This window comes from Clupea harengus, chromosome 17 (genome assembly GCF_900700415.2).
Source record: "Clupea harengus chromosome 17, Ch_v2.0.2, whole genome shotgun sequence".
Taxonomy (NCBI): domain Eukaryota; kingdom Metazoa; phylum Chordata; class Actinopteri; order Clupeiformes; family Clupeidae; genus Clupea; species Clupea harengus.
Genome location: NC_045168.1, coordinates 7,829,826 through 7,854,038, shown reverse-complemented (window position 1 = coordinate 7,854,038; position 24,213 = coordinate 7,829,826). Strand labels below are relative to the sequence as shown.

The following is a 24,213-nucleotide window of genomic DNA, read 5'->3' as shown; positions in this document are numbered from 1 at the left end:
ATTGTTATTAAAATAGCAAAATAACACAATTATATACGTATATATATATATATATATATATATATATATATCTATAATGAAGGTCATTTTCAAATTTGGCTCTGGCAATAACTCAAAATGTTATGACAGTTTCCTCTAAGCAATTTACAAATTCCTACATTTACACATTGGGTTTCCAAAATGACTGAAATCAAAAGTTCAAAAGGTTTAAATCCTAATTGTGCCACAAATCAGACGTAACAGCGTGTTGGTCAATAAAACATCCAGCCATTTTCTCTGGATTATACTACAGGTACCTAACACTCTATACGTAGTTCATGAAAAATGAAAATGCAAAATAACAGAACACATGTCCATCCCTGACCAAAGATGGACAGTTCACTTCACTTGGTCCCCGGGCGCTACAAGCTGCCCACTGCTCCTGGGGGGTCCTTGAGAAAGGACGGTCGAGGATGGGAAAAAGAAGAAAATAAATTCACCGCGACCTCAGGCCTACCTCCATATATGCACGTGTGTGTTCCAGTGTGTTGTGTGTGCCATTAAAAACCTGACAAAGGTCTTAATTATATGGGTCAAACTAAGGTACTACGTGTGAGGATGTTAATGAGAGATGTCTGAGCACTCATGGATGGTATTGGACCTTGTTGTTTCCCTCAACCTGTTTCTTTAGCTGTCTATACTTAACCAAGTCACATATATGTTGCTTCCACTACTGTGTTACTGTTCTAAATGTAAGAGTCTAATGCAACTGGCCTTTGCAAACAGTGACCATGGACCAAAGGAGTCAACAGTGTATGATGGGTCTACACAACTGGAACAAGTTCAGTGAACTATACAAGCTGTCCTTCTCAGTCAAAGGAAGCCAGCAAGCAGATATTTCACAGGGCTATCTTTATCCTTAATTCTGAAGGCAAATAAAGAATACTGCACTGACAGGATGGCACAATGTGAAGTGTGACTACCAGCTGTCAGCTGACTGACCTTTGCCATTCCTTGGTTCGCTTCTAATCGTAGCTGTCATCTACGCCTGTAAGCAGGTCAAGGTAGAATACTGGCACCTACTAGAACACATTTCACATACATGCATTGTAACATTCTATTTAGTCTTTCACGTTCACCACTTTCACCTGGCAACTGGACATTCTGACTGAAAATTCCATTTGGTTTGGAAATGTTTTGCCTCAGGCTACTCATTGCTTGGACTAAAGGTTGATGACAAACAAAACTCATCTGACTTGAAAGTGAAATCAGTCAAACTATCAGCTTGTTTGTCTGAAACACATCACTCAAAGTTAAGTTTCAGAGAGTCACTCATCTGAATCAAGAAGCTATTGAAAAGACCCTTATTTGTCCATATAACCAGCCATCATACTGTCAAAATGAAATGGTAAGGCCTATAACATTTCGTTTTTTTTCCGACCGTAAACGATGCCGATCCGTCCTATACCATTTTCATACACATTTGATGTCCAACTCTTACAACAATCACATATCTTAGAATGTTACCTTAAAGGTGGTCTATGTATGACATTACTGAGTTGATGTAACTGCTAACTAACTGGCTACCTAACAATTAGTACCTGACTTAGCCATATCAATCAAATGCAGAGGCAGGAACTACTGAACGAGTTCTTGTTGATTTCCTGCCAGTCAATGTAGCTTTCAAATCACTAGAAGAAAAGAACCTGGCGGATAGCAAATTATATTGGGCCTTTCCGGAACCAGCCCCTCCACACTTTGGAGGGCACTCTTTATTAAGGGATAGGGTGTGTTACAGTGGCAAACTTTGAAATGGAAAGAAGAGCTTGACATCACAATTGTTTACATGGACATAATGGTACACATTTAAAACACCATAAAATACTTTTGGGAGACCTCAGAAAATGTATGATTCCTCCACATTACAATATGTGTGTGAGGGCAGCTTTTCACATTATTTACTTGTCCATACTCACTCTGGATCATGTACACCCCACATGTTATTATATCTAGGGTTACTTGTTTTCAGAGTTTCGCTGACATTGCTGTAAATTACTTTTCAAATAAAGAAACAATTCATAGGCAGTCACGGTGCAGCACAGAGACAAAATAAAACTGTGGCACTTCCTTGCAAAGCCAGAAGCCAACATCTATGCAGACTTACTGTTGGAGGGCTTTTGTTGGTTTGTAGTGACCATTAATGTGGTGGACCCTAACAGGTTTCCTACACACATTTCCACTGTCCCCAACACATTTTTACTTGCATTCAGTGGTGGAGGAAGTACTGAAGCTTAGTACTTAAGTAAAAGTACAAATACCCAGCAAAAGTACTACAAGTCAAGTACTACATCAACACTCCTACTTAAGTAAAAGTAATAAGTAATTACAATTCTGCAGATAACAAGTTATCTACCAGGGATTATTCTCAAAGTTAATACCATTAAGCCAAACCAATTAAGACAACATGTTATGTCTTTAAATCATTTATTGAATTGTAAAACTATTCAAAACATTGTGCTCTGTTAATAGCAGTATAGGGAGAAACACAGTAGTAACCCAAGACTAGGCACAAAGTGTGCATGCCAGGCAAGAACCAGTCAACAAAAAAGGCAGATCTTACAATGAGGAAATTGGCAATACATTAATTTAGAGGGAAATGAGAATTTGCCAGGCAGCCAAAAGTTAATGAGAAATAAAAAGAATATGTCAAATGGCTATCGGTATTTTAAGCCTTGCTTTTCTGTAGCTTTTTGTATGTAACTTGAAAAAGAAATTTGATTGCAAAAGTTCGCTACTGCAAGGTCTGTGCTCTTCTGAGAGGCTTTGTCCTCGAGTTTTTGCTGCTTACTGGTTGAAGCACCATCACCAGCAGGCAATGTCCCCTTCCTTCTGGTTGTAGTTGCAGTCAGGTCATTATATTGCTTGAGAAGTGTTCTGTGCTTTCTCTATAAAAATAGTAACAATAACAATAATACACTGTTAATCTTAATCATATTTTATTTAACCTACAACTAAAATTCTCACAACCTAATTTAAAACATTTGCAGGGGTAAGATTAATTTAACCTGCACCATATAAGAAAAGTGAAAGTGCAAACTAATCACTAACACTAATCTACCAACCTAGAAAGACAAGGACCTATACTACAATGTAACATGGTCTCCTGTGATCACCATCTCTAGTGAAAGACAAGCCACTGACAGCCGAGACAGGCGGAAAGCACCACTGTTCCAAGCAGACCATGACGTCGAGCTAGCACGCTAGCTTGACATAGCTAACCTACCAGCATAGTATCATCATACCACATAGTATCATCCTTTTTTCTTGTCGTATTGAACCTTTGCTTCCAAAGTGTATCCGTTCTGTGTATTTTTATTATTTATTATTTTATTTGATATTACTTATTTGATGTTGTTTTATGGTTGATGTTCTGAGCACTTGTCTGTATGTTTATGTATACTGTTTTGCAATAAATAAATAAAATAATAATAATAAAAAAAAGCTAACATACCACCTTTATCTTACCACTACGTTAAATAAATAATGCAGGTACAATCATGTTATTCTCATGCTATTGCTGTATGTCAACATGCATTTCGCTAGACAGTATAATATCATGTCAGTAACCGAATTAAATATAATATGCAAAAGTCAGGGACATTCAAATTTGAAGTCGAATTTTTTAAAGCCAGCAACTCCTTTCTTTGGCAGACAGGAAATGCACTGAAATCTCCACGAGTCATTCTTATTCTAAACTTGAACAGTTCTTTTAAATAGGGCCAAGGGGGGCTCAATTCAGAGGGCTCAGCCGAGGCTGACTCTGGTTCCATGTTGAATGTTTAGGCTACATATGCAAAGGAGGCAGGTCTACCACTAGTGCTGCTGCCAAATGATCGCTCTGCTATCATTGGAGCTGATAGTGTGTTGGCAACATTTTGGCGAAACTATGTTCATAAAATGTAACGAATAACGAAACATATTGTAGAAATGTAGTGGAGTAGAAAGTATAGATAATAGCTGCAAAATGTAATTGAGTAAAAGTCAAAAGTATGCACTATTATTTTTACAGATACGTAAAAATGTACTTAAGTATAGTAACGAAGTACAAATACTTCGTTACATTCCACCACAGCTGTATTCAAACAATTCTCTGTCACCTTATGGAGGCTCCTCAGCTGTTCTCACAGCCTGATGGTTATTAACACCCCAGCTTGTTAGAATGGCCATACATCCACATTTCAACAATTTAAATGAATTTCAGACTCTTGTCAACTACTGACTCTTGAGGGGTCTTCAAGCCAAGAGAGTCGGAGTTGATAGGCTCAAAAGCTCAAAAAGAAAGAGAGATTGGTGCAAAAATATGAAACTATTTACACAGTAACTCCCAGAGTGTTCATCCTGGTCCAATATCCAAAGGGGCAAAAAAATGCATCCCAACAGTACTACTTGCCCAATCAAAGTGTGGGAATCACTTAAAAACTCTGCACACCTTTGATATCAAGTAGAGATACTTGTCAGGTACAGGCCATCCATAGAGACTGAGCATCCCTGTTTACTCACAGTGTTCTGTGTAATTCCACATCAGACTCTACCTGTAAATCTTCCTGTAAATTAGTGACAGCCTAATTGTGGTTAGAATAGGTATACTACATACACTCCAGCTCTCCCCAAAAAATGTATCACTTGCACTCAAACAATTCTGTCACCTTATGGAGGCTCCTCAGCTGTTCTCACAGACTGATGGTTATTAACACTGCAGCATCTTAGAATGGCCTTACATGAACATTTCAACAATTTGAATGGATTTCAGACTCTTGTCAACTACTGACCCTAGAGGGGTCTTCAAGCTGTGAGTAACTGATGCCGTTAGCACACGACCTTAACCTTCAGACGTCTCCCTTCAGCACTGATGTAACAATAGTGGATGAGGTGCTACATGCTGTTCTTCTCAATCAAACACAGGCACTCGGCAGGAATCTCATAGTGCTATCTTTGTGCCTAAGTGAGAAGACTAAGGAATGATATGTCAACGGGACAGGGCAAAGTGAGGCTTTGTCATCAGATGACAGCTGACTGACCTTGGCCTTGACTGAACTTACACAGACACCAGCTGGGCTTTGTTTTAGGCCACACATTTAAGCACCCGTGACGACAAGAGAACACTCATAAACACCTGAAGAATTTCAGATGGAGCATTATACCATAAAGATCACTGGCAGACTTACTATGTACATAAGTCACAAAACATCATTGTTTTTTATTGCATTGTTTAATGCATTTACATTTTTTTTAATGCAGCTACCGCTGAACATAACATAACATTCTCAGCATCAAAAACAAATAGCTATGTGTACACATACTAATTTTCCTAAAGAAGCATGATCGGTCCAGCTTAATCTAAATACAGCATACTAGTATAGGTCATTCTTAACCAATTACTTTTTTTTTTAATTGAGTAGCCAGATTTCTAATGTGTCATCCTTTTATGGATTGGACCTCCTTCCCCACTGATGTTGTTCCCCATCACCCTCACCAAATATGTCCTGAAAGCTCTAAAGAAATGCATGAAAACCTGTCACAAAAATACTAAAGAGGTAGAGAATTCCAAAAAATATTATGATACATGACCTTTTCATTGTTCCTTCTAAATCCTCATTACTGTATAGGTCCAAAGACAATTGTTTACTGTACCTTTAACAGTACTGAATGACCCAATTGCCCCCACCTTTCCATTCAAACCAAACTGGGGTGCAACAGCTGTCTATTTCTGCCACAGCCCTTATAAGAGGGGTGCTTGTTGTATATATAACAGGGAGTTGTGGCTAATCACACTCCAGGCTATCATCCCATTACCCACAGGTAAGACAACGGGGGGAACCAGATTAATCAAATGATAATTTACCTAAAACTTTAAGAGCTAACAGTTCATTGTGATTCTTTTATCATTCAAATGCTAAGAATTAACAATCACATTTTAGGGCTTGATAGGTAATCTCTTTATTTTCTTTTTCATTTTAGTCATCATTAGGAGAGTGAACATCAAAGGTACTGTAGTTGGTTTTAAAACTTGTGTCTATACTGCACTTGTAATACAGTATACTCAGCATAACATTAAGCTTACTTAAACTCTGAGCTCGGCATCTTTACTGGATGTGTAATTTGACTGTGATTCTAAAGTATATTTAACTACATAATTAGTAATTTATGGATATACTCCGTGTCTTGCTGTGGTTGATCTGACTTGAACTGTGCTTGTTCTATCAACAATCGTCTTGAATTATACCATTTTACAGTGAACTGTCTGACTAATGATTAGTTGCGGTCGGTCATATTTACACACTTTAACAAAAGTCATGCTGTCCAGTATCCAGTCGCCAGGCTTGAGATATTTTTGATAAAATAGCTGTGCTTGCTAGTCTATGATGTGATTTTTATATTCTGACAATCTAATCTACTCAATCTATCTAATTCACATTATCAAGGACTAAACCATGGGTGATGCGATGATGATATATTGAACTACATAATGAGTAATTTATGGATATTCTCTGTATCTTGCTGTGGTTTATCCGACTTGAACGGTACTTGTTCTATCTCCACAGGGCATATTTTTTCCCCCCACTGACTACAGACTAAACCATGGGGGATGCTGCTATGGCAGAGTTTGGGGCGGCAGCTTCATTTCTGAGAAAATCAGATATGGAGCGTCTGGAGGCCCAGACTCGACCCTTTGACATTAAGAGGGCATGCTTCGTGGTGGATCCTGAGGTTGAATTTGTGAAGGGAACCATTGTCAGCAGAGACGGGGACAAAGTCACCGTTGATACTGAGTATGAGAAGGTAAACAAATCCGTTTTACTGTATTCTTTCATATTTTATAAAAAAAAATATTTTAGACTGTTTTTAGATTATTTAAACACATACATTGTCATTTTTAGACCTAAAGATTACAAAATACATCTATATTCATCATTATATTTAGATTTCCATGATTGCAGGCCTGTGAAAAACACAATACTTTTGACTTCCGGTGAAAAATGACCTCACAACAAAGATTTGTATGACTGACATATTCGCTCCTTCTCAAAGACTGTCACTGTGAAAGATGTAGACGTCCACCCCCAAAACCCACCCAAGTATGACAAAATTGAGGACATGGCGATGTTAACCTTCCTGCACGAACCTGCTGTGCTGTTTAACCTCAAAGAGCGTTATGCAGCCTGGATGATCTACGTGAGTACAATGACATGTGTGTCTTCTCAGGAGGTTCTCAAGAGATGTCAGATATGTTCAAACAAATTATGATCAATCTTATGTCTCTTTGTACAGACCTACTCTGGGTTGTTCTGTGTGACTGTCAATCCCTACAAGTGGCTGCCAGTGTACAACCAGGAAGTTGTTGTTGCTTACAGAGGCAAGAAGAGGACTGAAGCTCCTCCTCACATCTTCTCCATCTCCGACAATGCCTACCAGTACATGCTGTCAGGTAAAAAAGTCTTCATATATTCTAATCAAATCTGTTTGTATACAAACATCAGTTAAGGAACACTTAAAAAGGATATTTCATATATTAGGTATAATCACTACATATACATATATAAGATATATATAAAAAAAACAGGAAAATTAAATGAAATGAATGTATTTGTTTTGTTTGTTTAGACAGGGAGAATCAGTCCTGCCTGATCACGTAAGTACACTATAGTAATGCTGTTTCTAATTCTGTATAAAGTGCTGGTACAAAATAATAACATAAAAACTAAATTCCTTGCCCTTCTTTCTAAGTGGAGAATCTGGTGCTGGGAAGACTGTGAACACCAAGAGAGTCATTCAGTACTTTGCCAGCATTGCTGCTGTAGGTGGAGGCAAGAAGGATCCGAATGACAAAAAGGTTGTTGAATTGAGTCAGTGCCTCTTCTGTGTTTAATGCAAATTTCCCATAATCATAATGGCATTGACACTCATAGGTGTTTCTCTTCAGGGAACCCTGGAAGATCAAATCATCCAGTGTAACCCTGCTCTGGAGGCCTTTGGTAATGCAAAGACCATCAGAAATGACAACTCCTCTAGATTTGTAAGTATAACATTGGATTGACAAACGTCACTCAAGAAATGGTAATAAAATCCTAGCAATGCACAACAATGCATTATGAATGCTAAAAACATGATTTCCATGTTTTTGTCAGGGTAAATTCATCAGAATCCACTTCGCTGCAAGCGGCAAACTGGCCTCTGCTGACATTGAGACATGTGAGTGAACTTCAGTTCAATTACATCAAATCAAAATCTATTATTCCTGAAATGCTGAAAAACATTTATTTCCTCATCATTTGGCAGATCTCCTGGAGAAGTCTCGGGTGACTTTCCAGCTCAAGGCTGAGAGAGATTATCACATCTTCTACCAGATCCTCTCTATGAGGAAACCAGAACTGCCGGGTTAGAATTCCAAAACTTTAACATAACATGACATCACATGACCCTTACTGAGGAAGAAACTGATGAGAACCATGTTCTTCCATTTTAGAGATGCTGCTCATCACAACCAACCCCTATGACTATGCTTTCATCTCCCAAGGACAGACCACAGTAGCATCCATTGATGATGGTGATGAGCTGCAAGCTACTGATGTGAGTAAAGCTGCTGTTGCCTTTAAGTTAGTCTTCTGAAAGACAGCTGGATAGAAACACATTGGAGAATTGGTCTATTTGGTTCTGATCTGTTTTCATCTGTAGCAGCCCTGCAATGTCCCTGTCCTTGTGAAGTATTACTATGTTAATAATAATAATAATAATAATAATAAATATAGCTGCAAGCAGCGATGCGGATTCCTCCAAAGATTGCGAAACCAGGGGAAAATATATATACAATTTTGGAAAGAAGAGTGGAAGAAGGAAAGAAAAGTGGAAGAAGGAAAGAATAGAGGAAAGAAGAGTGAAGAAAGGAAAGAAGAAAAGAAAGAAGTGTCTTGCTAAAGGACACTTCGACAGGGAATTGAACTAACAACCTTCTGATCTCTAAACGACTTCTCTACCTACTGCGCCACTGTCACCCATGTTCACACTGAAAGATTTGCTGTCATATCACTTCACTTCCTGTTTGGCGGCTTTACTGCTGAATTTGAGTGGCTGTACCGGACAAACGGTTGTGAGGATCAAAATTCTATTCGCAGTTTTTTGTGAGGCTTGGTCTGAAGATCATCTCTGGTGATTTTGAAGACGATTTGACCAAAATTGTAGGAGGAGTAGCCTTTAAAAGGTTTTTGAGAAAAGCGGGAATAGAGGAAAATCTATACAACCGAAAATTGACGCCATTGAACGTTGAATTTGTCTTGATTCAAGGAATCCAATGGTACCTCATTTTTGAAAATCGGTCAAACAGTTCAAAAGTTACAGTGTTAACAAAAGTCAAACTTTGACCCGTTGGTGGCGCTAGTGTGGTCTAGTGGGAGACATGAAACTTGGTGTGAGTGATGAAAGGACTGTCCTTAATGAGTGTGCCAAATTTCAGAAAAAGTTACCATACGGTTCTAGGGGCTGCCATTGACTCCCATTGCAGAAGAATAATAATAATACCTACAATAACAATAGGTTTCCTCCTGACGGAGGAATCCTAATAAAGCGGACGGAGGAATCCTAACAAGTAAAATATTGTATCTGCTTCTACAGAACAAAGAACATGGAAGCAGATACAACATGACATGGGATCTGTCAGATGTTGGCCCCTAAGATTTAAAGCTAGGCTGCTCCCCAACACACACACACACACACACACACACACACACACACACACACACACACACACACACACACACACACACACACACACACACACACACACACACACACACACACACACACACACACACACAATTCATAAATGTGTACACTCCTGTCCTGACAGTAGCCAACGCTTTGCAAGATGTGAGAAGGTGGGGTCTCTTACCATGAGTATATATGACAGTGTCGTCGGCATACATTATTATGCCGACATCATCACACATGGAAGGCAGGTCATTTATATATATGCTAAAAAGTAATGGCCCCAAGATTGATCCTTGTGGTACACCCAGTGTTCATGCTTTAAATGGGGAAAATGTATTGTTTACACGCACACACTGGTGACGGCCACTAAGGTATGATTTGATAATATGATTGATTTGAGTTTTTTGGTGTGTGACCACTTACTCTATTATTTACGCTACAGGAAGCTTTTGATGTGCTGGGCTTCACTCCAGAAGAGAAGATGAGCATTTACAAGCTGACTGGTTCCATAATGCACTATGGCAACTTGAAGTTCAAGCAGAAGCAGAGAGAGGAGCAGGCAGAGGCTGATGGCACTGAGGGTATGTTATCCAAACACTGCTTCATTATGATGAAAAGCACCACAGGCTTTTGCATCTTTACAGTCAATATTACATGACCACACTGAATAATAACCAAGGTTGTGACAAAGATTGTTTTTTTAGCTACTAAACATCATGATATAACTACTCCTATTGAAGGTTTAGATCAATAGCTTCCCCTAAAAAACGTGGTCACAAAATTGTATTCATAAAATGTATCAATGCATAAATGTAATATAACTGCATATAGTATGTGTTTCTTAAAACAGATATAGACAAGGCTTCTTATCTGATGAACTTGAACTCTGCTGAAGTCATCAAGGCCTTATGTAACCCAAGGGTCAAAGTAGGAAATGAGTGGGTCACTAAGGGACAGAGTGTCCAACAGGTGGGAGAGATGCAAGTTTTGTCAGAACTTCGTCCTCTTGTCAATTAAGTATAAGTATATTGAATATATGTATTAAGTATGTTTTCATTATTAACCTTGCATTTCGAAGGTGTACTATGCCATTGGAGCCCTGTCCAAGTCAATATATGAGAAGATGTTCAACTGGATGGTAGTGAGAATCAACAGCCAATTGGACACTAAACAACCACGCCAGTACTTCATTGGTGTGCTGGATATTGCTGGATTTGAGATCTTTGATGTGAGTTTGTACGACAAAACAAACATCTAGTTAAAAAAGAAACCTGATGCTATAAAAGGCCAACAACACATCTATCTCTTTTATAGTTAAATACCTTTGAGCAACTATGCATCAACTTCACTAATGAGAAGCTGCAGCAGTTCTTCAATCACCACATGTTTGTGCTGGAGCAAGAGGAGTACAAGAAAGAGGGCATTGTGTGGGTTTTCATTGACTTCGGCATGGACTTGGCGGCGTGCATTGAACTCATCGAAAAGGTGTGTATATCTATAGTTTATATGTATAATTACCATTATTCTAAAATGTCGTTTTTTAACACATTTTAAGATCTAGTTCCCTAGAGCAGTACATTTGTTTCAAAACTAACTTACAATGTGCTACTATGAAGCATGAATGTGATTTCAGACCTAGATTTATTAAGAGAAAATCACACCAACAATTATCTGATATTTCTTATGTCTGTGTATACTACAGCCCATGGGGATCATGTCCATCCTTGAAGAGGAGTGCATGTTTCCCAAAGCCAGTGATGCTACATTTAAAGCCAAGCTTTATGACAACCACTTGGGAAAAAATGCCTGCTTCCAGAAGCCCAGGCTAATCAAGGGGAGACCAGAGTCCCATTTCTCCCTGGTTCACTATGCTGGAATTGTTGATTATAACATTTGCAACTGGCTGGTAAAGAACAAGGATCCCCTCAATGAGACAGTTGTGGGACTGTATCAAAAGTCATCAATGAAGATGCTGGGACAACTCTTTGCTGGATATGCTGGGGCTGATGATGGTAAGCTATTTATCCATTACATAAAACAAGACCTTTATTATTTAGATGTAGAATCAGGACTGAGGAACCAGGACTGACAATCAATATAAAATCAAGCACACAACTGCCAAATACGAAAAAAAGAGAACATTGGCAAAAGTTAAAAACTGGGGCACACTCAAGGGTTTCCAATTTGTTTCTATTATCCACAATTTCAGTCCACATATAAATTAGGGTCATCAGGAATCTAATCCGACCTCAATTCCAAGCTGGAGTCTGCATTCAATTACGGACATTTATACTTTTGCTGCAGATGCTGCAAAGAGCAAGGAAGCTGGTAAGAAGAAGAAAGGTTCTTCCTTCCAGACTGTGTCCGCTCTCCATAGGGTCAGTATGACTTACTAGTTCATGTATGATGTTTCTGTTCACTATGCATTACACACAGGGTCAGTGATTACTGTTTTATTATCATAGTTCTAAACCTGTGAAAGATATACTCATGCTGTTCTGAACTCTTATAATACAAAATATCTTACAACAGGAGAACCTGAACAAGCTCATGACCAACTTGAGGTCGACTCACCCCCACTTTGTGCGCTGCATCATCCCCAATGAGACCAAGACTCCTGGGGCCATGGAGAATCCTTTGGTCATGCACCAGCTGCGCTGTAACGGTGTGCTGGAAGGCATCAGGATCTGCAGAAAGGGCTTCCCCAACAGGATCCTGTATCCAGACTTCAAACAGAGGTAAAATCTGTAAATGTTTTGTCCTGACTATATGATAACATTAAGAGGACATATCAAACAGACCATTTAAATCTTTTTCAGATACCGTATCCTGAATCCTGCTGCTATCCCTGAGGGACAGTTTATGGACAGCAAAAAAGGAGCAGAGAAACTGCTGGGATCTCTAGATATTGACCATGAGCAGTACAGATTTGGTCACACTAAGGTGTTTCATTGGATAATGTTCCTATACCACCTTCAATATTAAATTAGCACGTTTCGTTAAGCCTAATGAAACTTTAAACCTAAACTTTAAACACTGAGCCCAAACTGTTGATTTTAAGGTGTTCTTCAAAGCCGGTCTCCTGGGTGCCCTTGAGGAGCTGAGAGACGACCGTCTCACTATTATCATGACTGGTATCCAATCAAGTGGCCGCGGTCTTCTGGCAAGAATTGAATTCCAGAAGATTGTCGCACGCAGGTAAATTGGTTAACTTATTAAATGGGAGAGTCATACTACCGAAGTGTCCACTTCTAGAAAATATCATTAAATGCATTTGTTTTTCTACATATATTGTTTTTCTATATATTACTGCATGTATACATTATTGTGAAAATTGTCTATACTGTCTATACATGATAGTGGGGACAAAAACCTTATTTATTATGGTTGATTTAAAACAAATATTGCCTAACTGATGGCTCAAATAGGAGTAAATGTTCAAAGAACATACTGTATCATTAAGTTAGCTGACACCATACAGTGTGTTAAAGGAGAAAACAAAAGGAAATTTCCACAGAATGACCTGGGTCCATCTTCACAAAGCACCTTTAAGCTAAAAGAAGCTCCTAACTTGTCGATATAGGAGAAATTCCCAAAAATGATGGCCATATCAATATCTACTTTGGGACTCCAACTTTCTTAGTGTAATTCACAAAGCCCCTTAGCACTAATAGTAGCACCTAACCTTGGGAGAACTAAGAAGCAGTCAAGAGGACTCATAACTCACTAAGACCAACTCCTAGAAGATAGTGGGTTGGGTAGCGTATTCCGTTATTACTGATTAATTAAGCTTTCTTTGCAATACGCCCTAAAGCGCATGCCTAATCACCGGCACAGACATGTCACTCATCAATCAATCACCAAGGTCATTGAAAGCAAGCTCATGACTTGACGTCAGCCAGCTTTGGGAATAGGATTTTTGGAGAGAACTTTCAGTTAGAAACTTTTAGTGTGACTTAGGAATACTCTCAGTGGTAAGATAAAATGCTTTGTTAATACGGGTCCTGACGTTTGTTTTAATTAAATAAATGTAATTGTCATAACACTTTCATTATCAATGTGTGATGTTGGGAATCAATTTGTAGAAAATATTTGCAATAGATAAGATTTAAGATCAACTCCCTTTGCTTGATCACACAGCAAGGAATCACTCATATTCATCTTCCAACACATTTCTTCACAATGCAGTAGAGCCTTTCACTTTTACATTGAAAATGTTGCATTCAGCATTCAGTTCCCAAGAAGCTCTCCCTCTTGTATGTGGAGAATTTGACATTTCTTTTTTTGGCTAAATGGTCTTTCCTTTCCTTCCAGTTTTATTGTACAAAAACTCTGAGGGCAAAAATAAATGATGTGATTCATGTGACAGAGAATTGTTGAAATTGCTGACGCTAAAGTCAATGCATACTCACACACTACTATAAATACAGTATATGGGAACAAAGGTTGAGCCGATGGTAAACTTGAATGTGAACATGTGCTACACGTTAGACAGGAGTTGCAATGTAATCACGAAAAACATGCCTATCACATTTCTTCCTCCGCTCAGATGAGAAAATGGCCATATAATGACAATAACTCACATCAACCCTATTCTTCTACAATCTCCTGTTTGTTGCACATACAACTTTAATTCCCTTCCAAATTTTAAGGGATGCCCTGCTCGTGATTCAATGGAATGTTCGTGCATTCATGGGTGTCAAGAATTGGCCCTGGATGAAGATGTACTTCAAGATCAAGCCCCTGTTGAAATCAGCTGAATCTGAGAAAGAGATGGCCAACATGAAGGAAGAATTCCTGAAACTGAAAGAGGCCTATGCTAAATCTGAGGCTCGTAGAAAAGAGCTGGAGGAGAAAATGGTTTCTGTCCTCCAAGAGAAGAATGACCTGCAACTTACAGTTCAGACTGTGAGTAAAGCTTATTTTCAATGTTTATAACAATTGCTTTAAATAATGAATTAGTTTGACATATAGATGAAGGAAATATTTGTAAAATGAGCATTACAGTTTTTCTCGATTGCTTTCACACATTTAGCGAATCATGGGTCAACTTAATCTAATGCTCACATCTTCTTTGCACAGCAAGAGTCTTCTCTGGCGAATGGGTTAACTATTTGTCATTGCTTTCACACAAATTTCTTTGAGTTTTAACACACTTTTCAAAACAGTTAACACACTTCTCAGAGAAAGACACGAAACCTAATTGAATAACCATGTCAACACATTGCAAACACCTAGTAGCAGCCAACTGAAACTGCTCTCTATATTCTAAATATCGTCAGCACCTGTGTGAACTCTCTGTGCACAACTAATCAAGTAGTTCTCAACCTCTAAAAGAGGTAAAAAGGTTGAAGTTGATACCAAGCATGGATCGAGGAGGCCGCCACCAACAACCTCAGCAAGAACTAGGACGAGGACAAGGAAGAGGCCGTGGTAGGGTAGAGGGGCCCCTGTCAGGGGACGTGGCGTTCGTGTAAGATGCTCTAATGAAATTACAGTAGGGCAACAGTAATTGATCACGTAGTCAATCATGACCTCTCCATGAGAGAGGCTGGCCAAAGGGTTCAGCCAAACCTGAGCCGTCATACTGTGGCATCAATTGTTTGTACGTTCGGCAATGACAATGACACTTTGCTGGCCTTTGCAGTCAATTTACTGTACTGTGTTTCACTGTATTTGCACTCTTGGCAACAACCATTTCTATACTTTTGTAAAGTGTGTTGCCACAATACAATGTAGTACTGTAGTTTCACTAATGTAATTCACAACATATACGGTAGAAGTCTGATTACTGTATATTTACAGTATTTACAGCCTATTGCACTATTTTTACAGAATCAACACACTGGCCCACACTGGTGGCAGGGGGAGAATGTTCACTGCAGAACAGATTTGACCTTTTCACTGTAAATTGAAACCTGTCATTTTGACTTCATACAGTATATACATGTAATGTGGAAAAATGACTGCAATAAATATTTTTGTGTCAGAATCTTTGCCATTTTGTACACAGTAGAACAAATGTAAATCAATGGTGTTGACAGGTCCTTGTTTAGAATATCTTTTACATGTATAGTATTTAGCAATACAAAAACAGAACAACAATATTTTTCTGTATACAAATTTTCAGATTTCAAATACTTTCTGACAGTATATTGTCAAGAGTGCTCAGTACAAAACCCAAATTGTAGTATGTTGTCAGTGGTAAAATAGTCAATACTGTGAGGGTGTTGCACAAAAGTTGAAGTGATGGTTTCAGAGGTTGATATTGATAGCTGTAGTTTGAGTTTTGTTATCCATTGTTAAATAAATGAGAAAACATACATTTTCAATTGAGCACAAATTGTAGGTTTTGATGGAAATGTTTGGTTTTGATGGGTGTGTGATAAGTTTTGAGAAGGTGGTGTCATTCTGCAAACATCATAAAGTGTTTTGGTCGTTTCAGCTTCTGTTAAGGGCTGTGTTTGAGCTGTTTTGCAAAAGTAAACAGTGAATGGAAAAATGTGCCAAAGCAATTGAGAAAAACTGTAAGCTGCCATGGCCATTTTCACCTACAGCAATCAATTACTCTTCACAGGAACAAGATAGTCTTTGTGATGCTGAGGAACGTTGTGAGGGTCTGATCAAGAGCAAGATCCAGCTTGAGGCCAAAAGCAAAGAGCTGACTGAGAGACTGGAAGATGAGGAAGAGATGAATGCAGAGCTGACTGCAAAGAAGAGGAAGTTGGAGGATGAGTGCTCTGAGCTCAAGAAGGACATTGATGATCTGGAGCTAACACTGGCTAAAGTGGAGAAAGAGAAACATGCCACTGAGAATAAGGTCAGTGCATGTGAAATAGGTGCAAGGTGATGGTAAGGGAACTCCCTATGCTAAGATGTTTTCATTCCTTCTATTCATTTAGGTTAAAAACCTGACTGAGGAGATGGCAGCTCTTGATGAAATCATTGCCAAGCTGACCAAGGAGAAGAAAGCTCTACAGGAGGCTCATCAGCAAACGCTGGATGACCTTCAGAGTGAGGAGGACAAAGTCAACACTCTGACTAAGGCCAAAGCCAAGCTGGAGCAGCAAGTTGATGATGTGTGTGTCCAGTTATCACATTATTCAAATCTTTGTGTATTGCGATGGTGTCTGAAAAATGAAAAACTATTTCTTTCCTACCGTTTTTCAGCTTGAGGGCTCCCTGGAACAGGAAAAGAAGCTAAGGATGGATCTGGAGAGAGCAAAGAGGAAGCTTGAGGGTGATTTAAAGTTGACCCAGGAAAATGTGATGGACCTAGAGAATGATAAACAGCAGCTAGAGGAAAGGATGAAAAAGTATGTTTTCTGGATGACACATGAGACAAAACCAAAACCATTTGATTTCATTAATAAATATTTCCAAAAAACAAAGTATTATGTTTACTCTAAAGACGATGAAATCTGGGTTTTTTTTTACCACAGGAAAGACTTTGATATGAGCCAGCTTACCAGCAAGATTGAAGATGAGCAAGCTATGGGAGCACAGCTCCAAAAGAAACTGAAGGAACTTCAGGTACAGAGGAAACAATTCGTATAAAAACTGAGTATACAATAGGACATTTCATTTGAACACATTCATGTTTTCTTGAAAAAAGGCCCGCATTGAGGAGCTAGAAGAGGAGCTTGAGGCTGAGAGAGCTGCCAGGGCCAAAGTGGAGAAGCAGCGAGCAGACCTGGCCAGAGAGCTGGAGGAGATCAGTGAGAGGCTGGAGGAGGCTGGAGGTGCCACTGCTGCCCAGATTGAGATGAATAAAAAGAGGGAGGCTGAGTTCCAGAAGTTGCGCAGAGACCTTGAAGAGTCCACTCTGCAGCATGAGGCCACCGCTGCCACACTGAGGAAGAAGCAGGCAGACAGTGTAGCTGACCTCGGCGAGCAGATTGACAACCTTCAGAGAGTGAAACAAAAGCTTGAGAAGGAGAAGAGTGAACTCCGTCTGGAGCTGGATGATGTTGTCTCCAACATGGAGCAGGTTTCCAAAGCCAAGGTAAAGCATGAAAACCTTTCATAAACAAAACTGTTTACATATCAAGAGTCCAGATGTTTTGGATCTTTCTTTTTTCATCAACAATTTTCTTTTTTCAGGGAAACTTGGAGAAAATGTGCAGGACCTTGGAGGATCAGATGACTGAATATAGGACAAAGTATGAAGAAGCCCAGCGCGGCATCAATGATTTTTCTGTGCAGAAAGCTAAGCTTCAAACCGAAAATGGTACATAACAGTTACACTGATGTAACATGTTTAAACATTAACATCACGACAAGCTATCATGACTAACTATCATGTCTCAATCAAACAGGGGAGCTTTCCCGACAACTAGAAGAGAAGGATTCTCTTGTCTCTCAGCTAACTAGAGGCAAGCAATCCTACACCCAACAGGTTGAAGACCTTAAAAGACAACTGGAGGAAGAAGTCAAGGTGTTTAGAAAACATACTATTACATGAATTACATGAATGATGAACATACTGTAACAGCATAATGTAAGGCAAATATGAATTATTCATTTTGGTTAATATAGGTTACTTCTATGATCAATTTTTCCCAGGCTAAGAATGCGCTAGCCCATGCAGTGCAGTCTGCTCGCCATGATGCTGACCTCCTAAGGGAGCAGTTTGAGGAGGAGCAGGAGGCCAAGGCTGAGCTGCAGCGCAGTCTCTCCAAGGCCAACTCTGAGGTGGCTCAGTGGAGAACCAAGTACGAGACTGATGCCGTCCAGAGGACTGAGGAGCTGGAAGATGCCAAGTAAGGCCCCTGACCTGACGCTGTATGAACTGTTTAATATCAAAGACTAAACATGGCTAGTACCATCATAATGCACACTTTCAATCTATTGTTACTCAGGAAAAAGCTGGCTCAGCGTCTGCAAGATGCAGAGGAAGCTGCGGAGGCTGTTAATGCTAAATGCTCCTCCCTGGAGAAAACTAAGCATAGACTGCAGAATGAGATAGAAGATCTCATGGTAGATGTGGAGAGATCCAATGCTGCTGCTGCTGCCCTGGACAAAAAACAAAGAAACTTTGACAAGGTATCAAACCCATTTCCCCTAACGATTATTTAACTTCTGACACTTCATGTTATAACGCAGGGAGATATTTCATATTTTAATTTGATCAGGTCCTAGCGGAGTGGAAGCAGAAGTATGAGGAGGCTCAGACTGAGCTGGAGAGCTCCCAGAAAGAGGCCAGATCTCTTGGCACTGAGCTCTTCAAACTCAAAAACTCTTATGAGGAGGCTTTGGATCACCTGGAGACCATGAAAAGGGAGAACAAAAACCTCCAAGGTTTGTAAAGACATTAAATCACTGCCATGTGCATGAACAGTGATGTAATTGAACATATGTGAACACAGCTTTGTTTACCCCATAGAGGAAATATCTGATCTCACTGAGCAACTTGGTGAGACTGGCAAGAGCATTCATGAACTTGAAAAGGTCAGAAAGACACTTGAGCAAGAAAAGGCAGAGATTCAAACTGCTCTAGAGGAGGCAGAGGTATGTTTACAATAAAAAAATGGTCAGTTAGACCATTCTTAGAATTGCTAAGGAATCTTCAATGTGTATATAATAATGTGCTTATATATTTCAACAGGGTACTCTAGAGCATGAGGAGGGTAAGATCATTAGAGCTCAGCTGGAGTTCAACCAGGTCAAAGCTGACATTGAGCGCAAACTTACTGAGAAGGATGAGGAGATGGAGCAGGCCAAGAGGAATCAGCAGAGAGTGGTGGATACCCTGCAGAGCTCCCTGGAGTCTGAGACTCGCAGCAGGAATGAGGCTCTCAGGCTGAAGAAGAAGATGGAGGGAGACCTCAATGAGATGGAGATCCAGCTCAGCCAGGCCAACAGGCAGGCATCTGAGGCCCAGAAGCAGCTCAAGGGTCTCCACGGGCATCTGAAGGTTAAAAAGCAGTACATGAGTTCAGTCATAACTGTAGATGCAAATATGTCCATGTGCATTTACGATTTCTAAAATGTATCCATCGTAGGATTCTCAGCTTCATCTGGATGAAGCTGTCCGTGCTGCCGATGATCTCAAAGAAAACATTGCAATTGTGGAGAGACGCAACAATCTGCTGCAGGCTGAACTGGATGAGCTGAGGTCCCTGGTGGAGCAGACTGAGAGAGGCCGGAAACTGGCTGAACAGGAGCTGCTGGACGTCAGCGAGAGGGTGCAGCTTCTGCACTCTCAGGTAAAATCCTAAACATGGTGGTTCTCCTGAATAATACATAATGTGACACAGACTATCTTGAATACTTTTGTCTTCCCATACAGAACACCAGCTTGCTGAACCAGAAAAAGAAACTTGAGGGTGATACGTCCCAGCTGCAGACTGAAGTGGAGGAGGCTGTGCAGGAGTGCAGGAATGCTGAGGAAAAAGCCAAGAAGGCCATCACTGATGCTGCCATGATGGCAGAGGAGCTGAAGAAGGAGCAGGACACCAGTGCTCACTTGGAGCGCATGAAGAAGAACATGGAGCAGACCATCAAGGATCTGCAACACCGTCTGGATGAAGCTGAGCAAATCGCCATGAAGGGCGGCAAGAAGCAGATCCAGAAGCTAGAGTCCAGGGTGAGGACTGATTTGAGTTCAAGCCTGGTTCAGTAAGGATATCTTTTCAAAATAAAGTTTTGATGTTTGGTTCATGTGTCTACATAGGTGAGGGAGCTTGAAAATGAGGTTGAGATGGAACAACGGAAGGCCAGTGATTCTGTCAAGGGGATCCGCAAATATGAGAGACGCATCAAGGAGCTCACCTACCAGGTAAGTTTAATTTCATAAAATGGAAAAATGTCTTGGTGTGCCCCTCACATCACATAGATAAACAGTAATGCAACGTGTACTAACCTCTTCATCTACAGACTGAAGAAGACAAGAAGAATCTGCATCGTCTCCAGGATCTAGTGGACAAACTGCAGATGAAGGTCAAGTCCTACAAGAGAACAGCAGAGGAGGCAGTAAGTTTTCCATAATTCACCACTAATTTCATTCAGACATACTAGAGTGATCTGTTACTTAATTCCGTGACTACATATGTTTTTCAGGAGGAACTGGCCAACGGCAGCTTGGGCAAGTTCCGCAAGCTACAGCATGAGTTGGATGAGGCTGAGGAGAGAGCTGATATTGCTGAGTCTCAGGTCAACAAGATGAGAACCAAGAGCCGTGATGCAGGCGGCAAGGTAAATTCACACACTAACAAAAAATCCACTATCAATGTTATTCATTGAAAAAAATCCATTGATATTGCATGGCAAATATCTGCTTACTAAGCACATGGGTCTATAGTTAACACTAGAACAGCCAAGCAATTCACACCACCTAGGACAAAAAACCTGTGCTGTATGCACAGCTATTATACCGGTTGACCTGAGTTGCACAGCATCTGCCATACAAAATGCATTGTAAAGAAAAAATGCTAATGTTCCGGAAACAGAGTCTGTCTGTTTTGAGTTTGCATGTTAATGTTCAGTGATCAGGTCCATCAGCATATAAGCAAAGTAAAGCCATCAATGTCTACAAAACCCAAATTAGTAGGGCTGTCAGCGTTAACGCGTTAATCTATGCGATTAATGCGGCCGCGATTAACGCGATAAATTTTATTTTATTTTATTTTATTTAAATTTTTTTAATGCCTTTATTTGGATAGTTATGACAGGAAGCGATGCGGGGAAGAGGTGGGGAGAGGATTGGGAAATTACATCAGGCCAGACTTGAACCTGTGTCCCCTCGGGCAATGTAAGTAGGGGGCTTGGCCTAAAAATAGCCCCCCTTGTTCAAAGTAGGGAATGACAGAAAAAGTTTGAGAACCACTGCGGTAGTTGAAGATGGAGAGAGCTGAGGGATTGTTGGGCGGAAAGTTTCTGTTTAATAGGCAAAATTACGGAACAATCAACAAAACTAAAGTTGTATGTAGCATTTGTCAAATTGAATTTAGCCATCACAAAGCACCAGACAGAAAGCAGTCCCAGGTTAGATGGTCGCCAACCCACACTCTACGACTTCTCTAGTAAAATAACTAGACCAGTCCGTGAAAAGGTTACCAACGCTTTAGCAGTTTGGGTTGCCGGTGACTGTCGGACCATCAACATAGTTAAGGACGTTGGGCTGACTGAGGTGATTCGAATTGCTTCAGGAGACAACTCTTACGATTTACCGTCGAGGGGCACCATTGTGTCTCGCATACATTCCTTTTATGACGGCGAGAGAGCACGAAAAATTCAGCTCCTCGAGCAAGCTACCACCGTCACCCTTACTGGTGACCACTGGACATCAGTCAGCAATGACAATTACCTGGGTGTCACAGCTCATTTGATTGACAATGTATGGAAATTGAGATATTTTTCATTGGAAGTAAAAAAAAAAAAAACAGACAAACAAACTTTTAATCGTGATTAATCTAGATTAATGAATTTCAAAATATGAGATGAATTAGTAAATTTTTTTTAATCTATTGACAGCCCTACAAATTAGGTTTTTACGACACCATCTTGTCCACTGTCAAATCATGTGCCACAGAGATTTATTTCTATATAAACTGTAAAATCAGTTCTGAAGTCTCATTATTTATAGGACTACTTAAATAAGCCTATCTGATGATAGAGATTGCAAAAAATCATTCATCAATCAATGATGAACCCTCGGCCATTAATGCTAAAACTCCCACTCTAACGTGAGGCATAGACTTTTATCTGCAAGAAAAATCACAGATTCATCGTCTTGCTACCGGCAGCTTTTCAGCCAATCACAACGAAAGCTAGTGGGCAGCAATTCATCTTGATAACCTGTTTGCCTGATCAAGATACATATTTGTTGAACAGTAAATTACTTGTTTGATTAAAACAGATTATACCTACATGCAAAATATATCTTTTCTTTTTCACATTTCCCTTGCAGAAAGGTCATGATGAAGAGTGAAGCTCTGACTTGGACCTTTCCAAAGAGCGTGTCTGCCTTACAATGATTTAGTTGTCCTTTTAGCTGTGCTGTGTAGATTTAATAAAATGCGTGTCAAAGCTATCACTCTGGTTGTCATATGGTTGTTATATTTTAGTGTATACTAGCACCTGATATGAGTCATTGATGTATATTTGCTCCAAACCAATCAATTAACTATAATAGCAAGCAGCCAGCAAAGGGCAGTTGGCACAATGGTGGAAGTAGGTATCTAAAAGCCTCTTAAAGAAGCTTATTAAAAAAAAAAAAATGCTTTATGTGCATGTTACTAATAATATAACTGTGGCCAGGAACATTTTCATTGTGGCCAGTCAGTTGTACATTTCTGTGTACAGGTGCATCTAAAAAAGTGGCACCTTCAAAAAGTGGCACCTTCATATATCATTACACATAAAGTGGTAAGTTTCAAGCCTTTTTTGTTTTAATCTTGATGATTACGGCTTACAGCTCATGGAAATCAAAAATCCAGTATCTCAAAATATTAGATTAAAGAATTTAAAATACAGAAATGTCAACCTTAGATGTGCTCTAATCAGCTAATTAACTCAAAATACCTGCAAAGGTCTCCTGAGGCTTCAATGTCTCAATCTGGTTCAGTAAACACAACCACAATCATGGGGAAGACTGCTGACTTGACAGTTGTCCAGAAGACACTCATTGACACCCTCCATGAGTAAGCTCCATGAGTAAGCCACAGAAAGTCATTGCTGAAAAGGCTGGCTGTTCGCAGAGTGCTGTATCAAAGCATATTCATGGAAAGTTGACTGGAAGGGAAAAGTGTGGTAGGAAAAGGTGCCCAAGCAACAGGGATGACCGCAGCCTTGAGAGGATTGTCAGGCAAAGCCGATTCAAGAACTTGGGGGAGCTTCATAAGGAGTGGACTGACTGTGGCTGTCAGTGCATCAAGAGCCACCACTCACAGACGTGTCCAGGAAATGGACTACAAGTGTCACATTCCTAGTGTCAAGCCACTCCTGAACCAGTGACAACATCAGAAGGAGAAAAAGAACTGGACAGTTGCTCAGTGGAAATTTTGCATTTCATTTGGAAATCAAGGTCCCAGATTCTGGAGAGGCACAGAATCCAAGTTACTTGAAGTCCAGTGTGAAGATTCAAAGTAATGTATTTATTTCCACACAGCACGACACACGACACACAACACACCCGTGCATTGGGCGGCGACACACACACACACACACACACACACACACACACACACACACACACACACACACACACACACACACACGCTGAAGATTTTGGCAGTGGAAATTGTCCTCTGCTTTTCACCCATCCTGAGCTGTCCTTCTTCACTGGAAGCAGTGGGCAGCCTTTTTATGGCGCCCGGGGACCAGGCCAAGTGCTCGTGTCCAGTACTTGGTCAGGGACGGACAAGAGAGCAATCTGTTCTTCTGCATGTTTTTATGTTGGGGTTCTTAGTGGAGGAAACCCTTGTGAACACAGGGGTGCAAACTCCGAACGGCCCGGGAGATAGCCCACCT

At 40.1% G+C, this 24,213-nt stretch overlaps 1 protein-coding gene across 1 annotated transcript; it reads left to right on the top strand.

The window, feature by feature from the left end:
* The first annotated feature begins 6,618 nt into the window (after positions 1–6,618).
* On the top strand, positions 6,619–21,070 carry LOC105889289 (myosin-7-like). Its single transcript, XM_031584058.2, has 36 exons — positions 6,619–6,819; positions 7,069–7,212; positions 7,309–7,465; positions 7,642–7,669; positions 7,765–7,873; positions 7,961–8,053; positions 8,166–8,229; positions 8,317–8,415; positions 8,504–8,607; positions 10,184–10,322; positions 10,592–10,710; positions 10,820–10,969; positions 11,056–11,226; positions 11,444–11,753; positions 12,046–12,119; positions 12,274–12,479; positions 12,561–12,684; positions 12,803–12,939; positions 14,394–14,649; positions 16,319–16,561; positions 16,644–16,820; positions 16,912–17,057; positions 17,184–17,274; positions 17,357–17,746; positions 17,845–17,971; positions 18,060–18,178; positions 18,307–18,503; positions 18,603–18,786; positions 18,876–19,041; positions 19,127–19,251; positions 19,349–19,657; positions 19,746–19,949; positions 20,033–20,329; positions 20,417–20,521; positions 20,620–20,715; positions 20,803–21,070. Exons 1-36 carry the CDS (start codon positions 6,619–6,621, stop codon positions 20,983–20,985), a joined length of 5,844 nt encoding a protein of 1,947 aa, XP_031439918.2. The 3' UTR covers positions 20,986–21,070.
* The last annotated feature ends 3,143 nt before the right edge of the window (positions 21,071–24,213 follow it).